Source organism: Nicrophorus vespilloides, unplaced genomic scaffold (genome assembly GCF_001412225.1).
Source record: "Nicrophorus vespilloides isolate i.1.1-1 unplaced genomic scaffold, Nicve_v1.0, whole genome shotgun sequence".
Lineage (NCBI taxonomy): Eukaryota > Metazoa > Arthropoda > Insecta > Coleoptera > Silphidae > Nicrophorus > Nicrophorus vespilloides.
In genome coordinates, this window is record NW_017096133.1 from 808 (window position 1) to 23,310 (window position 22,503).

The 22,503-nt window shown below is 30.2% G+C and overlaps 1 protein-coding gene across 1 annotated transcript in view; it reads right to left on the reverse strand.

Annotated features, from left to right (window-relative positions):
• Positions 1-396: 396 nt before the first annotated feature.
• Positions 397-22,503, reverse strand: part of LOC108569713 (AT-rich interactive domain-containing protein 5B-like) — a gene marked incomplete at its 3' end in the record, with an annotated part of 70,493 nt that continues 48,386 nt past the window's right edge. The window contains exon 4 of the mRNA XM_017931373.1: positions 397-616. Coding sequence (XP_017786862.1) covers positions 397-616 — 220 coding nt within the window. The remainder of the gene's footprint in view (positions 617-22,503) is intronic.

Here is a 22,503-nt window from a genome sequence, read left to right on the forward strand (position 1 = left end):
AATTATAAAGATGTCCCAATATAAATAATAAAATTACAAAAAATCAATAACTAGTAAGTAAGAGGTCTACCCAAAACCGAAAAACATGACGAGGGGTCTACGACACAAAAAAGTTTGGGAACCTCTGGTTTAAATGATTGAATGTGATTTTGAATATAGTTTTTCATCATAAATTTCACTCAATTCAGTTTCTTAAGTTTGGATGTTTTGAAATGCGAATTTTTCTATTTACTTCCTCATAATTTTTTGCTGACTTTTCTAAACCAATCATCTTATTGAATATTTCGTCTATTTTTCTATGATTTTCTCGCGGTTTTCCACTACAAACGTCTTTGATTTTTTGTATATTCAATTTACGTTATTAAGAGGCATGTAAGAGAATGTCTGTGAACGAACCTAATAGTTTTCGCTCCTTTTCGACGTCCGTAAAGTCCAGCGCGGTCTCCGTGAGCCTGATGGGATGCGGTGCCAACGGCACGAACGAATCCTGGTTAGAGTTTGGCGGATCTATGTACTTTGCCTGCCGCCCCCAATTCCACTCCGCATCTAAAGTTATCCAGGTAATGAGATCTTCGACTTTGAGCACAACCTTCTCCGATATGGCCAACACTTCATCCTGCAAGCAAAAAAAGAAAACAACATAAGCATCATTCAAAATTTACAAATAAAATTACATTTTAAACTTTTCTATCATTTTATTTGTCCATCTTAATGCAGAATTGCATACGAGAGAAACCAGTTTCCTCCTTTATTATTTATCCATTCGCTGTGCTTACATTTCGTGCTCGGGAGAAGATGAACGTACAAAAGGGGAAACGAAAAAGAAACAACATAAAGCGAATTACGAATAAGAAAAAATAAGGAAAAAGATAATTCACTGTTTACATTCTTCTTTGCAATTCGCTGCTTTAATTAAAACGTTGTCACACACGCAGCACAAAAAAATACGCTGAAACGTGTTTTATCCTTTTGCATCCACTCACGTCGATCCAACAAACTCTCATCCTTAAGTATGAAAGACTGACTGTATTTGGAGAGTAAGAAGCTTTTTCTGTTTGGGATTATGTACCAATTCTTCGTGCATTGATAATCGCAGTGCAGACACAGCGTTTTGAGTGAGTTAGTGTGTGTGCGGGTGTATCTGAGAAAAGTTTAATAATGGAGGAGGACGAGAGAGGAAACATGGAAATGCGCAAAATTGGAAAACGCGAACGCGCCCTTCTCTGTCCATACACTTGCATCGGGGGTAGTCTGCATAGGTAGATGAGGAGGAGGAGGAGGTAACAGGTAACCATAGCGATTTGTTTCGCCCTTCCGCCAGTCTGCGATTCATATGCACACATGAAATTTAAAACGGAAAATATAAATTTAGCAACAACAAAAAATTGCTCTGTTTTCAGTGCATATCGAATTGATAGATAAGTTTTGCGGAACAAACAGGAAACATACATAAACGTTGATTGCATTTTCATAATATTACAGCTTCAGCTTCGATATAATTGGTAAGAACGTAGATTCTAATTTTAAATCAATTTCTTTTGTGCTCTTCAGAAAACAATACGAGCATTAATGTAGAAGTTCTGAAAGTTAAGTTAGTTTGTAAAGTTTAACTTGAGAGATCTAATACTATTTGTTTCGTGTAAGCGAATCTGTCGGAAGCCTTAAAAAAAACGCTCGCATGCGAAGAAGCATATCAAATTTACTATAACCGAGATAAGTTTGTCGAAACAACAGGAAACAGACACATACTTCGATTTCCATTATTTTAAAATTTAATTAATAGCATAGTGGAATATTAGATTCTACACAATTTTCAGCTAGAAAAAAAATAATACTAGCATTAATTTAGATGTTGTTTCGTAAAGTTAGTTTACAAACTTTGTCTCGAGATCTATATAATATATTTGTTTCGAGTGTGCTGCTGTCTGAAGCCTTAAAAATTAAACTTTTAATTTAACCGTCTACGTGTTTGCCGTATCGATTCGCAGGAAACTCTCTCTCTTTCTCTCTTCATCGTTCTTTCTCTCGCTTCCACACACCCCCGCTTTCCTTGCATTTTTATTATTCCCTTCTTCTGCCTCGTCCGCAAATAAACTTCGCGTCTGCTTCCGATTTCTGTCTCTTCCTCCACTTCCAACGCCGCGCCCAATTCCGTTGATTATGTAATTCCGTAAATGATATTCTTTACGCTAAGCCAAATGGAAAACTCTTACAACAGTTGTTATTTCATTGGATTTTCTAGTGTTTTTGTCTGAGGAACAATCCATATACTCTTGACGCGATGATAAATATGTATCGATGACTCTATTCTATCATTCATTCACGAGGAATCCTCGAACCGCTCCATTAAATATGAAAAAGCCCAAAAAGGAAACTTTTCAGAAACGACGATGGATGAAATATGCGTTACTAAAAAGATACACGTATCAACTGTAACGTAGATTTCATCATATATTCATTAAGATTTATAAATAATGTTAAAGCAGAATATAAATAAGTTCATTAATCTATATTGACCGAATGACATGTCTTTCGTTTTTAACAATTTCCTCGACATCTATGAATAACAGGAATATTATAGAAAACGTAAATTAAAAACAAGTATTCAAGGAATAAAACATGTCTATATGTATAATGGTAAACCTTCACATTTGCTTGTAATTCACAGTCAAACTTGAACAAACGAAAAATTAGTGTCTTTAGTTTACTCGACATCCACGAAAAAATAATGGATATATAATTGAATACATATATTAAAGACAAGTATTCAGGGAATCAAACAAGTCTATGAGAATAGTTGTATATCTTCTGGATTTCTTGTAATTCGTAATCAAACTTTAATAAAAATAAGCTTTGATACAAGCAGTGTCATACGACAACCACGAAAGACTGAAATATGATTGAATACGTGTATTATAGACAAATATTCAGAGAATAAAACGAGTCTATGGGAATAAATATAGTTTTTCCGGTTTGCTTGTAATTGAAAATAAAAACACGTCGAAAATTCAGTCTCTAATTTTTAGCGATTTTCTCGACATCAACGGATAGAATTGTGCACATAAATTAAACTTGAATATTCATGGCACAAAATGTGCATATGATCATAAACGTAGCATTCTTGGTTTGCTAATACGCTAAAAGTGTATTTGAAAAAAAAAATTATTATAGGCAACTCAATAAACACGATAACATTATTGTCGTTCACATAATCAAATTTAATTAATCATTAACAATCAATCAACTAATTAATAATAATAATTCTTTCTTTTCTTATGATTATCAAAAATATTTGCATATTTATAAGGGCCGTATTGAATTGAAAATCCGTGCGCCAGATGCTTCACTAAATAGTTAGTTAATTCGAACAAGTGCAGTTGCACATTATATTATGTACGAACGTAAATAGGATGCGAATTAAAATCAATTCATTCCCATACGTTCTTCTCGTCTCGTTTCCTTCGCACGACAGACTTAACGATCGACCGGGCAAAGGCATAAAGCTATAAACTGGTTTCATTCCATTAAAGTTTAATTCGCACAACTATATATATATATTTATATATAAAGTTATTTCAGTACGAGCGCGCCTCATTATTTATAAAAACATTTTCACAACTGAATTATAATTACATATATACATTTGATTAATGCAATCCAATTATTTCTATTATTTAACAACAACGCGTTATTTTGAAGAAGTCCTTAAAAGAAAATAATTACCATAGCAACGAAAAAAATATAATAACAATTACATAACCACAATGAATATTCTTCATGAAAAGATCATTAGCAACTGTCATGGCGTAATTGTTAATTATCTTAGCAACGGAAAGGTGTCCATAGCAACTGCATTACATAAGTAGCAGATAAAGAAATAATATTAAATATTCAAATTTTAATTTAATTTTTAGTACTAATTAATTAAACATTTATATGGTAATTTATAGCAGCGCATGTTTGTATTACCATTAGATAAGTCATGGAAATAAGGGCTAATGACTTATTTATATACGTATTCTTGTCGGTCTTCAATCATAATTCAATGAATTAAGGTCGTTTAATTCCTGGGAGGATCGGAGCGACGAGGGGGGGCGGCGGTGGAAGGTCGGGCGCGCACTGCACTGTGTGTATGTAATTAAAGTGGAAATATATTTTCATGTATTGATTTTCGCATCGGCACGACTGCAAACCACCCTTCCTCCTCATTCTCTCCTTGTCTCTCTCACTCACTCACTCTCTCCAGAGCTTTCCAAACTACATTTTACACGCTACGTGATTTTAATTTCGTGCTTACCGAGCGAATTAAATAAATAACGCAACCTCGACGATAGAAGAAGATGAAAAAAAGAAAAACAATGAAATACTTCCAAGGCTACGCGATGCTCTAATGAATTATGCAATATTCCTTTAATAAAATCGATAAATATATAAATTATAAAAGTTATAATCAGCAAAAATTGTTGCTTAACTTTTTCAAATAAAATCCATGCTACATATTTCTGTAAGCTTGTATAAAAATTTTAAATGTTATATCTGGTTTTATCCGTTTTGTTCCACATTTCGCTGTATACTGAAACTGATGTTTCGGAGGCAGACGTTTGGAAGGGGAGGGGGGGGTGCTTTTCCAACCTATCCCATCCATCCATCCATCCATCCAACCATCCCCGAGGGCGGTGTACGTGAATATTTTATGGCTTAAACATTAAAAAACAGAGCGACCGAACATGAAAGGACGAACGTTGGAGCGATGAATAAAATGATACTGTTTAATTTTTATTTTGTTGGGGAAAACCAATTTCCAAACGTAATTAATCAATTGATCAGGCTAATGCATTTGGTAAATATATTTGGACATTAAAATGCATGCACGTCCGCAAAACTTATTGATTTTAAACGAAAATGTATTTATGTCTCTCTCTACTGTAAATGTATCTACTATGTAAATGTGTGTGCATGGATTTATGTGAATGTGTTTTGCTTTTGGGCCCTTTTTCTTTTCTCTTCTATTTTATCACAATGGCCGTTCCGCAGACATTTTAATTAATAATTTCCACGGGCAGCGCACGCTTGCGCCCGCCTTTGTGTGTGTGCCACGCACACGTTACGAGCGCGCTTCCCTCTAATCGTTAAGTAAACTTTTAATTAAACACTCTATTTGCATAACTGTTTATTAATGCTACTACCTGGACTAGTTTGTTTTTTTTTTTAGAGAAATTCTCCAGATTAAAAAAATAGCCTGATTAAATTAGAATAGGAATTGTTACTCTTCTGGATTTGTTCTAATTTGATATCAAAGTTGAAAAACCAAAAAAAAAAATAAGTGTCTTTAGTTTTCAGCGATTTTCGCGATTACCACTAAAGACTTAAATATGATTGAATACGCAAATTAAAGACAAATGTTTAAAAATTGCCGTAAATTTCAAAAAATTCAAAAATTACCGTAAATTTCATATAATCAAAAATGATCAAGTTCTTAGTTTTCAACGATTTTCTCACGAAAGACTGAAATATTATTGAATACGCATATTAAATATAAGTATATGTTTATGTTTATTCATGGAATAAAACAAGTATATGGGAATAATCATATCTCTTCTGGATTTCTTGTAACGCCGTCAAAGTTCAAAAAACGAAAAAAAAAATACGCTCTTGAACTAGAAGTGTCTTTAGTTTTCAGCGATTTTCTCGATAACCACTAAAGACTTAAATATGATTGAATACGCAAATTAAAGACAAATGTTCAAATTTTACCGTAAATTTCAAATGTTCAAAAATTACCGTAAATTTCAAATGTTCAAAAATGATCAAGTTTTTAGTTTTCAACGATTTTCTCAAGAACCACGAAAGACTGAAATATTATTGGATACGCATATTAAAGACAAGTATTCAGAGAATAAAACAAGCATATGGGAATACATCTCTTTTGGATTTCTTGTAAAGTTGAAAAAAACGAAAAAATAAGATTCTGAAAAAGCACGAATTCGACAACCACGAAAAACTTAACTATAATTAAACAAGTGAATTAAGGACAAGTATTCAAAAATAATAATACGAGTCTGTGAGCATAATTTTGGCTGCCGTTAGATTTCGTGTAATACCCTGTCAAATACAGAAACATTAGCGCAAACTCCAATTCATAATTAACATCGAAATTGAATCAAATCGAAATTATGATTTAAACTCAATGCAACTAATGCTACAAATATCAGATGAACGGAAAACGTAGTCTGGCATATATCTCTCTCTCTCTCTCTCTCTCCATATAACACACACTCACTCACTCATACACTTTGGTTACCCGGGAAACGCCCGCGGCGAATGCCGTAATTGAAGAGCGCGATTGTTCCAATACGGCCGTAATTAAACATTTGTACGTAATTGCGAATGCGACGCGTTTAAATTTAATTCCCGCCGGCCATCGACTATTTTCCATTCATTCATTCATTCATTCACTCACTCATTTATTTATTTATTTGGTTTGCCGCGGTAATTTTCGACAAAGCGGATCGCACTTTTTTTCAATCGCATCCAATTGACCTCCTCCCCCAACCCCGCTTAATTGTATTTGCTTTTTATCCAGTTCATTGTTATATTCATCAACGAAATGTCTGTCTATGTGTGTACATTTTCAACCCACTCAAAATCTACGGATTCGCGTGTTTATTATTGCTGATGTTGCGGCCATTATTGATTTTATATATATATATATATATATTAGTTCGCTGATTTCAACAACCCCCCAAAAACATCCATCCATATACCATTCAACTAGCAAACAATTGAGAAATACTTTGGGAAACTACTCTTTACATTTTTTTTTTTTGCATTCATCCACGATAATCTCCGATCCATTTTTAATAAATTCACGAGGAGCTAAACGCGAACAATGCGCAAACAAACTTTCCGTTCGTCTTTTGTCGAGAAAACAACGCCCTCTTAACTAACGAAGTTTTATTCCTAATCGAACATGAATTGATAAATAATTAAAGATTACTTTAAAATCTCTTGATTCGTATCGAAAAACGGAAGAAAAAAATAAACTTGTGTGCGTTTCGTTTAAACGTGGAAATCCCGGGAGGCATTAATTGCGGTGAGGGCGGACCGAAAAAGCATTCCGCAGATTCAAACCAAACCTTTGCATTCCTTCCATATCTCTTTTTACATATATTTGAAACACTCATAGCAGATACACCGGCGCATCCACCATTTATTTCATTTTTCCATACGACGAAACACAATATTGCGTTGTGTAAACGTAATTGAAACGCGGATGAATGAAGGAAAATCGGCATGTGGAGAGAGAGAGAGGCAGAGAAACAGAAATCCCGACAAAGGGAATTATGCAGACGTGCAGCAAACACATCCGAAGGGCGCGTGCGATGCGAATCCATCCCCTAAAACAAATTGCGCTCTCCCGTTTTTTCCGTTCTTTTTTTTTTCGTTTTCCTTTTGATTTCTGCCGCTCGACAAATCGCTACAGTTTTATGCATATTCAAAAGACCTGTTTTGTACCGAATGCCAGCCAGACACATGTAAAAAATGAAATCAGATACGCAGAAAACACCTTAAACACGAGAAATATATCAAATTCCATTATTTTCCAGTTCTACAAATAAATATTCGAGACTGTCTAAATAAAAAATTTGACAGCTGTCAAAATAAAATTACAAAAATATTATTTATCTATTGAAGTTCAATTTTGTACATGAAAAATCCAATATACAAATCACATTGAAAACCTATTATTATCCATATTACAAAATATCAATATTTGACATATGTCAAAATAAAATTTCAATACTAGTGAAACCAGAAAACATTACTTTTCTATAGAATTCTAGTTTTACACATATGTGAAATCTAACATTCAAATCAGATTGAAAACCTATTATTATCCATATTTCAAAATAATATTTGACATAAAAATTGACAGCTGTCAAAATGAAATTTCAATACTATTAAAATCAGAAAACATTATTTTTCTGTTGATTTTAAATTATAGAAAATACATTAAAAACCTATTATTATCTATATTACAAAATTTTAATTAACAAATATTTGACATATGTCAAAATAAAATTTCAATACTAATAAAATCAGAAAATATTACTTTTCTATAGAATTTCAGTTTTTACACATATGTGAAATTCAATTTTCAAACAGATTGAAAACCTATTATTATTCATATTTAAAAATAATATTTGACATAAAAATTGACAACTGTCAAAATGAAATTTCAATACTATTAAAATCAGAAAACATTACTTTTCTGTTGATTTTCAATTATATAAAATCCACTGAAAATCTATTATTATCTATATAACAAAATATCAATTAACAAATATTTGACATATGTCAAAATATAATTTCAATACTAGTAAATCAGATTGAAAACCTATTATTATTGTCCATATTTCAAAATAATATTTGACATAAAAATTGACAGTTGTCAAAACGAAATTTCAATACTATTAAAATCAGAAAACATTACTTTTCTGTTGATTTTCAATTATATAAAATCCATTAAAAACCTATTATTATCTATATCACAAAATATCAATTAACAAATATTTGACATATGTCTAATATGATATATGTCAAAATAAAATTTTAAATACTATCGAAATCTGAAACTTTTGTCGTAAATAATCACATTAATCATATAATAACAATACTTGATGACAGTTCTACAAATGATAATTCGAGACTGTCTAAATAAAAAATTTGACAGCTGTCAAAATAAAATTAGAAAAATATTATTTATCTATTGTATTTCAATTTTGTTCATGAAAAATATACATATAAAAATCAGATTGAAAACCTTTATCTATATCACAAAATATCAATTAACAAATATTTGACATATGTAAAAATAAAATTTCAATACTAGTAAAATCAGAAAACATTACTTTTCTATAGAATTCCAGTTTTACACATATGTGAAATTCAATTTTCAAATCAGATTAGAAACCTATTATTATCCATATTTCAAAATAATATTTGACATAAAAATTGACAGATGTCAAAATTAAATTTCAATACTATTAAAATCAGAAAACATTACTTTTCTGTTGAATTTTCAATTATATAAAATCCATTAAGAACCTATTATTATCAATTAACAAATATTTGACATATGTCAAAATAAAATTTTAAATACTATTGAAATCTGAAACTTTTGTTGTAAATAATCACATTAATCATATAATAATAATACTAGATGACAGTTCTTCGTAAACGTTACTTTTTATAGCAAATTTAAGAACAAAACATGTTTTATAATAAAATAAGCATTTTTAATAAAACGTTGTATGTAAATTATTAATACAGTAATAAATTTATGTAACTCTACAAGCAAAAATTAATATTTCACAGAGAAATATGCATTTTCATAAAACGTTGTAAATATTTTTTTAAAAAAAGGAATGTAAGTAGCGAAATTCACGTCTGGTACAAGAAGAGTATGCTATTTATACGTTGAGTGCGAGTCGTCGGATGTGCCAGGTTCGTTCTAAAATATACAAATAAACGCAATTTGTTTTAATACAACATAAATTCGTGCCGCTCGATAAAAATAATATTTACTTGGACGCAGATTGAGCGGAATATAAAAAAAAAAGAAACAAACATTAACACACTCACGAGAGAAAAAAAAAAAGAAGAAATATATATAGAGAAGAAGCAAGCAAGCAGCAGGAAATTGATTGCTTCGAATTGGCAAATAAATAAACAAAATTCAAAAATAGATCATTTGAAATTGCGCTGTAAACAGGTTAATTGGTACCCGGGGTCCGCGCAGAAGCACGAATTGATTCGGAATTGAATTATTTTATTAAATACACCAGGATCTGTGCACGCGATGCACGATTGTGGTGCATCGGCGCAGATGCGTTTACATTCGTGTTTATTGATAGTTTGCACTGCACCAACCCTTAGACAAACCAATCATTTCGTGGTGCAAAACAAAATTCATTCGTTTTTTGTATACACAACAAATCTAATATTATTAGAAAGTAACCTAATTATTAATTAATTTAAAGATTAGTAAACTTTATTTGAGAATTACTAGATTTAACATCTAATGCAATTCAAATGAGGACGAATCTAACACGGTAACCCTTATGCGATAAGCGGAATGTCATTAGGTCGCTCGTAAAGTTGACGCAATAATAAATGTAAAAGCGAATGAGTCAATTCTGGTAACATTCTGTTCGGTTGGCAATAATACAGCGATAAATCAGATAGTGATGCGAGCAACGCGTGCGGGGGCGGCGAGAGGAAGACGCGTAGGTCAGTAAACTAGTCGCTCTAATATTAGAGCTGGAGCACGTGTAAATTCTACAAACTTTTGGTGTATCCATCATATGTTTTAGCAGAAATTAAAATATTAATAAAAAAAAATAATAATGATTACGTAATACGATGAAATAGGCATAAAAACATCGATCGATTCGTATGCGGGGGTGGCTGCGGTTGGATATACGTCCGCCCCTCGTTTCGCTCGTACTTGAGTTATAGAGGATGTTTCGATGCCTAATAGATTGATGAGCTCAACACAATTGACATTTATTCAATTTCCTTTACACGCATGCACGAAAACACATAGATTTTTATTTCTTTGTCCTTTTTAATCGACACTTCTCTTTTTTTGTTTTTCCCGCTTCATTTAAATGAAATTACAACTGTCATTCATTTACGTATCTGATTGGAGACCTCCGTTGTCCTGATTTTAACCTAACATGTCAACAGTAAAAAATTGACACCTGTCAAAATTTGTAAATACTATTTACTGGATAAATCGTTGCAGCGCTTTAAATCAAATGTTGTGTAACTGCTAAACAAATGACTGGATTGCAATGTGACAAAAATAAGATGACAGCTGTCAAATTGAAATTTTAATAAATTACCTAAATTAATTTTGCAACTGTCAGATTTTAACATAAAATTAAAACAAAAAAAAAACTGATAGCTGTCAAAATAAAATTTAAATTATTATTATATTTAAATGATAAAACATTGCAAACAATTATTTAAACTGTCATTAATTGTCAAATTGTTCAGATTTAACTTGACAGCTGTCATTTCTTTTAAAATACTATACAATCTAACAAGATAGATCAATGTTTTTTTTTGTTGTAAAACATTATGCAATTTCTCATTAAATTACTGTTAAATTAGAATTAGTTTAATTAAAAAGCGTTATTGCGAAATAAAAAGCGCGCTTTAATTGCGCACCGTTACCGTAACATTAAACGACCGTGTACGTCGAGTTTGCACAGATAGAGAGAGAGTATAAAGTTACTCAGTTACTCTTTCTTTTAATTAATTTTTTTTTTTTGTAAATTTTAAATTAAACAAAAATTTAACGAAACGTTTTCGTTCCGTTCCATTCGCTGCGTTGCAAAAGATAATTAAAAATTTAGAAACAAATTAATAGCAATTCTCGGTTAATGAGTGTAATTAATTAATAATTATGGAGGATTAAAGCAAATACAAATAAAATTGTAGATTGTTTAATTAATATAGAAAATTTGATGATTAAGAACGGGCCCGGTTTATGTTTAGGATGAGGAATTGTCGGATTATCGAATTACTTTTCTGCGTTTCCGCCGTATAAATTAAGGACGAAACTTTGCGCAAAACTTAATTTATTCGAAATGATGCAGCTGCCGCCGCCACCGCCTCTGTTGTTATTATTGTTGCTATGAATGTGTGCCTTTTTCAACAGGATTGTCGGGAGGCTGTGGCCGGAGGCGGCGGCGGCGACGTCAGAGTCTGCCGTGGAAAGTAATTGAATTTGCCATTGGAATATGAAAACGCGTGGGGGCCAACCTCGTCGCGCGCTCATATCGATTCTCGAATTCCCCGGAACGAATCTATGATGTTATATATGTGTATAATCTCATCGGCGAGAGCCCGAGCAAATCGTTTACCAATTAGTCGCTACTTCCCAAATCGAACAACCAACCCTCTCCCACCCCCCTAATCAGATTGTCTACAACTTTGCACTTAATGTCTACATCACTTTAACTTCTGATGTATTATCAATTGTTTTTAATTAAATTAATATTTTTAATTAATATTCCAATTATAAATTGAAAAATTTAAAGAAAATAAACACCTTTTGAAATATTTCATTTAACAATTGGACAAATGCAATTTTAATTAAATAATTAATTTCAATGAATTCATGGCAAACTAATTATAAACGAAACAAAGTTAAATCAAGCACACATTAATACATTTCTCATTGTTCTTTAGAGAAAATCCGTAACTGAAATTCGTTCATTACGATGCAAAGCACACCATTAATTCCATCAAATTAAATTCCGCATTGAAAAGAAGAAGGAAAAAAAGGAAGCGAATTGCAAATTCCCTTGAACATCATAAATATATCCCCCCCCCATACGCCCTCATCCGCATAATAAAACTAGAACCCAATTAAATTATGTAATGACATTTTAACGGCAGTTTTGAAGTTCCCCGGAATCGATACGCGGCGCTGCAACGATGCACGTAATGTTGCCTACGTTTGGAATCCGATGGACCTATGAGTGTGTGTCCAGTCCTAATCCGTTACCAATCAATTTGATGAAGCCCCGGCATTAATTTAATAAAATTAACGATCGTACTTAAATAATCATAACAGCTTGATTTATGCAATAAATCGGCTTGCATTTGGGCCCCGCGGCGATTTGCATACGTTCCAATTTGATTGGTTTTTAATTACACTCATTACTATTAACTCAGAGAGAGAGAGAGAAAACAAGATAGTTGTAATTGTATCTAATCGAAAATAGATTAGACGAACTAATCGAATTTGTTATTGAAATACTCGGACGATAATAATATAAATTTGTAACGCGACATCTATTTTTAGAATTTAGAACTGTTTCTGAAAATTTAAAGTAAATTGATCTAATTTTGTAATTTAAAAATTGAATACTTTTACCAGTCAGTACGCCTTGAAATAAAACAGTGATCTTCCATGATTCTTACCTGCAAAAATAAAGCAAAAATTAGAAAAAATTGATTTTTAAAATTAACAGTTGGTATTGATTGATTGGGCGATTAATTAAATGCGTGTTTTGTTTTATTCGCATTAGCGATTTCGTAACAATGGCGGGCGTCGCGTACTTGTGTAATTTGTTGCAATTGCATTATCGAAACGTAGTTTATAAGCGCGAATAATGCAACGGCCGGGGCAATAAAATGTAAATTCCTATAATAAAAGAGCAAAATCGATTGGTTCCCGCCGTACACACAGCGAAATATCGGTGTGCGCTGGAAAGGGTCGAGGGTCGGGGGGGGGAAGAGAAAGAGAGACTTGCCATGGCAACACACAGCTCTCTCTGTGTAGCTCTGCAGAGATGAGATTTGGATCAAATAAACACACACATCTGTATATATATATATATATGTATATATAGACATACAGTTGCAAACTTGAAATAAATACAAAATTTAATCTCGTTAAAACCCAATCGATGCGGAATTAAAAAATTAAATTAAAAACGTATTTACATTTTTTATGGAATTATTAATACGTTTTACTTTACAACATCCACTTTTTTTTTTATATAAAAACCATTTATATGCAACTATAGTATTTCAATTACATAAACTTAATGATGAATATGCATAATTCAAAACTAGGTAAAACCCAAACAACTTTGAAGCTGGGTTTTATTTTTTCAATCAAAATTTAATTTACATTTAATCATCACATTCCAATTAATATTTTTAAAAAAATATGTATTCTTATAAACTTAATCGTTTTTAAATTCTTATTTATGTATTTTTAACACATTTTAATATACATATTTAATGATTGGAATTAAATTTAACGAAGATAAATTTGACAGATTATCAATTAAAGTAGTGACTTTTCATGTTACACTTAACCGTAAATTGGTATTATTAAATGACAGATGTCATAGCGATTCGTATGGAGATTTTTCAACTGTCAAATGGAAAGGCGCGAAAAAACGTGCGTTCAAAAAAAAACCCGCATAATTAATGATCTCCCCCCCAACCCCCATTTGTCTTCTCGACCCCGATGATACAATAACATTTCAGACTAGAGGTAAAAAAAATGACGAAAATAACAAACAATTAATCGTAAATGATATATGTATATATAAATGTATGTGTGTACAATCGCTAGGGGTGTTTTTTTTTGTGTTCTCCCTTACGTTCGAAATTTTAGAGGCCTCCCTCGACCAAAGGAGAGAAAGAGAAGAAGTGATAGAAAAAACTGGGAGGGCGAGACGAAACATTGTGATTTACCGACTAGCCTTGTTAATTATGTATTCTCTACTCTCACTCGCCTCCCCTTTTTTTTTTATAATGGCCATCGTTTCCCTTCCAAACAAAAAAAAAACCTTTTCAAACTTGAATCATTCTCGATTCATTTTTTTTTTAAATTTAAAAACAGAAAAAAATGTCTGCACTACAAGCAAAAAACAAGATTTCCATGGCAACAAAAATTATAATTTCTAATTTCCATATGGATCTGTCATAATTTATTTAATACTTTAACCTCAAAACATGTCAATTTTTATCATGTTTTCGTCTACATTTTAATTAATTTAATTAACAAAATTAAACGAATTATATTTTTAATTGAATTTTGGTAAAAATTGTTAAATAAATTAAAAATGAAGCAATTAAGAATAGAAAATTATTAATAATAGTTAAAGTTATCAATTTTGTCAACAAAAATCTTGAAATTTAATAAACAAAAAAATTCTTTTCATTAGATTATATACTACAAGCAAAAACTAGATTTCCATGGCAACAAAGTTATAATTTCTAATTTCCATATCGATATGTCATAATTTATTTAATTTAACCTGAAAACATTGTTTACATTTTAATCAATTTAATTAACAAAATTAGACGAATTATTTTCATAAAAATGTTAAATAAATTTACAATTAAGCAAATAAGGATAGAAAATGATTAATAATAGCAAAATTTGTCATTTTTCTCAAACAGATGAATCTGTCATAATTTTTCAAAACAAAAAATCTTAAAATTAAAAAAAAAAACAAAAAGGATTTCATTGTTTTGTCATTAGATTTCCATGGCAACAAAGTTATAATGACTATTTTCCATGTGGATCTGTCATTATTTATTTAATTTAACCTCAAAACATGTCAATTTTGATCATGTTTTTGTCTGCGTTTTAATCAATTTAATTAACAAAATTAAACGAATTATTTTCTTAAAAATGTTAAATAAATTAAAAATTAAGCAAATAAGGATAGAAAATTATTAATAATAGTAAAAGTTATCATTTTTCTCAAACAGGTGGATTTGTCATCATTTTTCAAAACAAAAATCTTAAAATTTTAAAAAACAAAAAGTATTTCATTGTTTTGTCATTAGATTTCCATGGAAACAAACTTATAATTTCCAATTTCCATATGGATCTGTCATCATTTATTTAATTTAACCTCAAAACATGTCAATTTTAATCATGTTGTCGTCTACATTTTAATCAATTTAATTAACAAAATTAAACAAATTATTTTCATAAAAATGTTAAATAAATTAAAAATAAAGCAAATAAAGATAGAAAATTATTAATAATAGTAAAAGTTATCATTTTTCTCAAACATAATTTAAAAAAAAATAATCTTAAAATTGGAAAAAACAAAAAGTATTTAATTTTTGTCATTAGATTTCCATGGCAACAAAGTAATAATATCAACTTAATATGTACATAGATTCTAAAAATTACTTAAAGTTTATAGTTTTAAACTAAAAATACATTTTTTTTAATAACAATTTTAATGAAAAATAAAAAGAGCATTTGAAAACAAGTTATTAAATAAATGCGAAACGTTTCTTATGTATTCGTTCGTTCGTTTTTATTGCTTCTCGTAAGTTTCAAGGATTGCGCGGCGCTCGCGCTCAGGGAATTAAATTGTAAATGTACAATTCGAACAGCAGAAATAAATAATAACGAGAAAGATAAAATAAAAGAGAAATACGAATTTCGTAACGCGTTGCGAGAAATCTAGACAAAATTCATTATCGTTCAATTCAAATAGAACGTCGTTCTTATAAAATCGTTTGCAGATCTATTTAAAACAACATTTCAAAAAAAATCATCACGGATATATTTTTCGTTCCGCTACGCTTTATGCTAGATTCATATCGGACTGGTAAAATCGAGTGAATTAATGAGAGAATTTGAATAATTACGTAAAAGAAATGATGTATGCTTCATATTCGTGGGGGCAAGGTGAAGATGTAATACGCGATACGGCTTCAATTTATTAATTCTATTTAAAAACATGTATGTTGCTGCTTCACTCTTTACTTTTTTTTTTAAATTTTACATCATTTTCAAGTATTTATGTTTTTAATTTATTTTGGAAACCTTGGCACACTAAATCGGTTGACTATTTCAGCGCGCGCTGCTTCTTTTCTCTCTCTCTCTCTCTGTCTCTCATTCCAACAACGTCATCCTAATTAATTGATCAAATGCCGTAAAATGTAAAGAATATCGTGGAATACGAGAATATACCAATTACGATTAATTATATAGGAAATACACAGCAGAAAAGCGTAAGCGAAAACTATACTTTTCTGCTGATTGCAGCGTTTTAACTAATAAGCAAAGTTTACACGAGTCATGCTTCTTACTCGTCATTATTATTTTGTTTAATTTTCATACACATTCTAAAGCCGCAACACATTTAACTTTTCAATTTAAAGTTGATTTTTCATCTAAATTTAATTACATTTCCATTTAAATAAGAAATTCAATTAACAAAAATTAAGCAATTACTATTTTTTGTTTGTTAAAAATCAAAATTAAAGCAATTAACAAATTATGTAATAATTAATGATTGTAAAAAGTTCTCCATTTTCGCCAACAGATGTCATAATTTATTTAATTGAATCTTTTAATGAATAGGCCACTTCTAATCTGCACACTGCCACATTTAATTAATGTTCATTTAAATCAATCCAATTAATTACATTTATGCAATTAACAATAGAAATTATTATTAATAATGAATAGTTGTCAACAAAAGTTGTCAATTTTCACCAACAGATGGATCTGTCATCAATCTATGTAATTTAAAAACAATGTATGAATCTTTCAATGAATCAGCAACTTCAAACGCACTTTAACCTCAAAACATTTTACTTGTCAATTTTGATTAGATTTTCATCTAAAATTTTAATAAATTCAATTAATTTTATTATTTTACAATTAAATTGTGGTAAAAAATTGCTAAATAAATTAAAGCAATTAATTATTTTTTTTATTAAATTATATAATAATAATAATGAATATAGTCAAAAGTTGTCAATTTTCACCAACAGATGGATCTGTCATACTTTTGCAAAAAAAAATCATTTCTTTCATTATTTTAGATTATAATTACATCTAAACTCAATTAATTAATTCAATTAAATCATAATTAATTAAAATGAATTTGATAAAAGTTGCTTTAATTTATATTTTTTTCAAAAAAAAAAAAGTTAAAGAATTCCTGCAGGTTTTCTTAAATGCGTTTAATTTTCGCGTTAAATGGTCATCCTCCTTTCTTTGTCCGTGCGTGTCTGAATGTCCCTCCTTTTTCTTGGGCTCTTAACGACCGGCGTCGAGCATCAATTTGAAACAAATAAAATGAAGCAACAAAAACGGCTTTGAACCGGTTCTTTAGTTTTAAAATAAACTGAATTTTCATTACAACGTCGTCGTCTGCTCTCACTCTCTCTCTCGCCTATATATGTATATATACTAGTTTCATATATATATGTATACACACTCACACTTATACTCGCACGAACACTCTAACAATTGTGTTCAAAGCTCGGAGCGTTCCGATGAATAATCAACTTGATAACCTCAATTACTGGCGTCTCGAGTATGCTTTCAACATTAATTAAGTTCTTCTCAAAAAATTTAAATTTAACTCTCAATTCATAATTCGCATCGTCATTGTTTTTGTTTCGTTTCGTTTGTTTGTCGGAACAATTCGAAATAAAACAATCAGTTTTCGGTTGTTATGGAAATAATTATCAAAACCGGAATAAAAACAAAAGGCGACTATCGGATGGGAAACAAATGAGATTCAATGTTAATGGATGGAGCAAGGCTTAAAGTCTGCGTCTAGCACTGAATTTGGTATACAGATTAATTAGCGAGTGGTTGCATAATCCTATTACGAAATATATTTGCAGTCTGCAAAACCAAAACGTTCATTTTGTATTCAGGATGTGGATTAAATTTCCAAACGAAAACAACAACAGAAACAAAAAAAAGTCGTTAATTTCGATTTAATTGTAATAAAATATTGGTTGAATCCAATTAAAAGTTCAATTTCGATATAAATAAAATAAAATGAAAAGTTAAATAAATCCCATAGAGCTTTCGTTGTACGCGGAGACTAAAGAAAGTTTAGTTTTCCAGCGATTTATGGACTTTTCAAAGAGTTTTGTTTCAATAAGAATGAGAAAAAAATAACTTCGAGAGAGAGAAACTTTGCAAATAAAAAGCGTGTGTTACATCAAACAATGGAGACTTTCAATTTTCGCTTTGTCAAGGGATTTTTTATTATTATTATTAAGTAGTCGAGGAAGTTTACGTAAATCGAATGTCTTTTTTTTTGTAAATAAGCGGATAGGCAAAATTTGGGTTAAAGGTCAGAGGTGAGTCAGTATGGTTGCGTAAGTGATATTTAATGTCTGTCAATAAATTCAATTGTTTTGTTTTGTTAATTAGTTAGTTTAATTTCCTAAATGGATGATGCATGTACTAATATGTAAACTAAATATTTATTTATATATATTGAATGTTGCGCAATCAAATCTAATGATCGATCAAATGATCGGAGCCCATTTACACGTGTCAATTAGCTGCTCGAGAGTTATGACCCAAATGGCATTAAGCCCGGCAGATTCGTATTCGCCGGCCGAGCCGAGCAGATGTTGTTCCTGTTACGTCACAATTCGTCGTCGTCGTCCGCCGAAAATATAACGCAATGACGAAGCTGCACAATTCCGACCTAAATTTTATTTTTTAACCAATTTTTTTTTTAAATTTTCAATTGTAATTCATTCATTCATATTTCTTTAATAGGAAACGTTTTGTATATACATTTACATATATATAAAATAATAAATGATTTCCATTACTTTCACACCGGTTGGAAACGATTTACTCGGTTGGAATACGAATGGCGGATTAATTCGCGGTTTGCGCAACTCAAGTCTCGTCGTTGTCCCTCTCTTCCACCATCCATGCATCCATTCACCGGAGCAAAATTAGAAACGAACGAAGGAAAACGGAAAGTCAAATGGAAATGCAACATTCGGACGAAAAAGGTGAATTGCATAGAAAAAGACATAGAGGAATCAAATTAAACGAACAACAATAAAATCGTACACTAAAACATCATCCAATTACGAAATGTAATTAAATTTGAATTAATGATAAAAAAAAACACATCCACACGTTATGCAATATTTATCACGTTTTCTCATGTTTCTTTTGTTCCTTATTAATTATTTTTTTTTAATAGATAATTAATTAAACGTTAACCTCTAACTGTCAGTCAAACTTCATCTTCTTGACAATCACAATTTGTACTTATTGTGTAACGGTCAAATGCTTTAATTAAAACTTGAAACAATTCACGAGAATATTAATAAGCAATCTTATATTAATATTATCATTGACTAATTTAAATTAAAAATACTTATTTAGATTAAATTGAATACACAAATCGATCAATTAATTAAATGTTAACCGCAAAATGTCATTTAAACGTCAAAATTCATTTTTTGACAATTATAATTTATATTTACTATGTAACGGTAACTTTTTAAAATGCTCTATTTAAAATTGAAAATTTATACAAAAATATTAATAATTAATATTATGTATTTATTAATTAATATATATATAATTTTATACTTTATAGATTCAATCGATCAATATATAAATGCTAATCTCTAAATGTCATTTAAACGTCAAACGTCATTCATTAAAAATCAATCTTATATTAATATTATTTATTAATTCAATTACTCTTTTTAGATTTAATTGAATACATTATTCGATAATTAATAATGGCAATGCTAACCTCTAAATGTCATTTAAACGTAAAACATCATTTTTTGATAATTATAATTTATATTTACTAGGTAACGGCAACTTTCTAAAATGCTCTAATTAAAATTGAAAATGTATACAAAAATATTAATAATTAATATTATGAATTTATTAATTAATTTATAATTTTATACTTTATAGATTCAATCGATATAATATGTAAATGTTAATCTCTAAATGTCATTTAAACGTCAAATGTCATTTATTAAGAATCAATCAATACACAAATCGATCAATTAATTAAATGCTAACCTCTAAATGTCATTTAAACGTCAAACTTCATTTTTTGACAATTATAATTTATATTTATTATGTAACGGTCACTTTCTAAAATGCTCTATTTAAAATTGAAAATTTATACAAAAATATTAATAATTAATATTATGTATTTATTAATTAATATATATATATAATTTTATACTTTATAGATTCAATCGATCAATATATAAATGCTAATCTCTAAATGTCATTTAAACGTCAAACGTCATTCATTAAAAATCAATCTTATATTAATATTAATATTATTTATTAATTCAATTACTCTTTTTAGATGTAATTGAATACATTATTCGATAATTAATAATGGCAATGCTAACCTCTAAATTTCATTTAAACGTCAAACGTCATTTATTAAGAATAAAATACAATAATCGATCATTAATTAAATGCTAACCTCTAAATGTCATTTAGACGTCAAACTTTATTTACTTTATTTTTATTTATTAAAGTTTTGACAAATAAAATAATAATTTTTGGTATTATTTGGTATTTGGTCATTTGGTATTAAAATTGAATGTAATGATATAATAAATTTTAGGTTGAAATCTTTCACGTTGATTAAAATGTATATAGGTGGATTAGAATAGAAATGGCTGGGGATGCGGTGCGGCATTAATAGATTTACACGCGGCAGATATCGCCGCCCCTCGTCCGTTTCCCTCCTTGCCCCAACGGGTCGAGGGGGAAAGGAGATGAAGCGTTCGGAGAATGGAATTATGCATCGGATCTCTGGCAGCACGGAATACGCCGCTTGTTTAATTCAGATCATTTCAGTCGGATGAATTGTTATAGTAATTGAGTGGGCATCATCTGAAAATGTGTCATCGAAATTATTATTAGATAAATTCAGCATTTCAGCTTCGATTTAAAACGCTTTGTTCAATTCCCGGACAAATACACAAACACGCACCACTTGTTAAACAAATATTGTTGCAATTTATGCGTTAATCCATTATTTAAAACGTCAAAATTGACATTCATAGTTACGTTCCACCTGCATAGATGTCATTGCTCGTAAATCATTTTAATTAGAGAAATTAATACATGCAAATGTTACTAGTTTAATTACAGAAGAAGTGTAAATATCCACTAGCGAATTTCTCATTAAAATTGTATTGATTAAGTGATAAATGTAGGTTAAAATTATATATTAAATATTCAATTCGAGCGTCGCGACGACACAAATTTACTGTTGCGTTTCTTTTTTTCTCTATCGACCGAAAACCGTTTTACTATCGCCTTTTTTATGGGCGTTTCATTGCGGGATTTTGACACTTAAAAAAGTTTACTGACGTAACCCAAGCGCATGCTAAAATCTGCGATACCAGACGGAAGTAAAATTGATCAATATATTTTTTTATTAACTTAATTAGTAAATCATAATTAACATTTACAATTGATCGATTAAATTAAACAATCTAAATTAATAATTAAAATATTAATAAAGTACTAAATAATTGAATAGAGTAAAAATAGATGGCGTTATTTATATAAATTTTGTAATCAATGCCAACTTAAATTATTTATGCAACCATCGAAAGTTGAAAAAGCAATTCGATTTTGCACGTAACTAAAGGGGAGGAAAGAAGGGTAAATTCGATTTCATTTCTTGTTCTGCAGCACCTGGCGAGCTTCTAATCCCCCCATTGTTTGCAATCGCCGAGCTCTTCTCCCGTGTACCTTTGCATGCTCTCCTGTAATCGCTGTAATTACAGGTGCATTTTTCCACCGGAATCCGTAGTAAAACCCAACATATACACACACACGGGTTTGCGCGCGTACATACACACACATATTCATATAAACGCGATCGATGCCTCCTGCTAGAGTTTCCCAATGCCAGGATTATATTTAACCACTTTATTAATCCATGCACTCGGCATTCGCCGCTGCCGCCATCGGTCGGAAGAAATTTAATTTAATATTCTTTCCACGCGCATGAACACAAGAATAACAAACAAACAAAGAAAAGCAAAACAAAAATAACACGACGAGAGCAGAAAGGAGTGTACTCTATGCGTGTATGTGTGTGTTCACAAAATTAATCTAATCGACTACATTATGAAATTATCCAC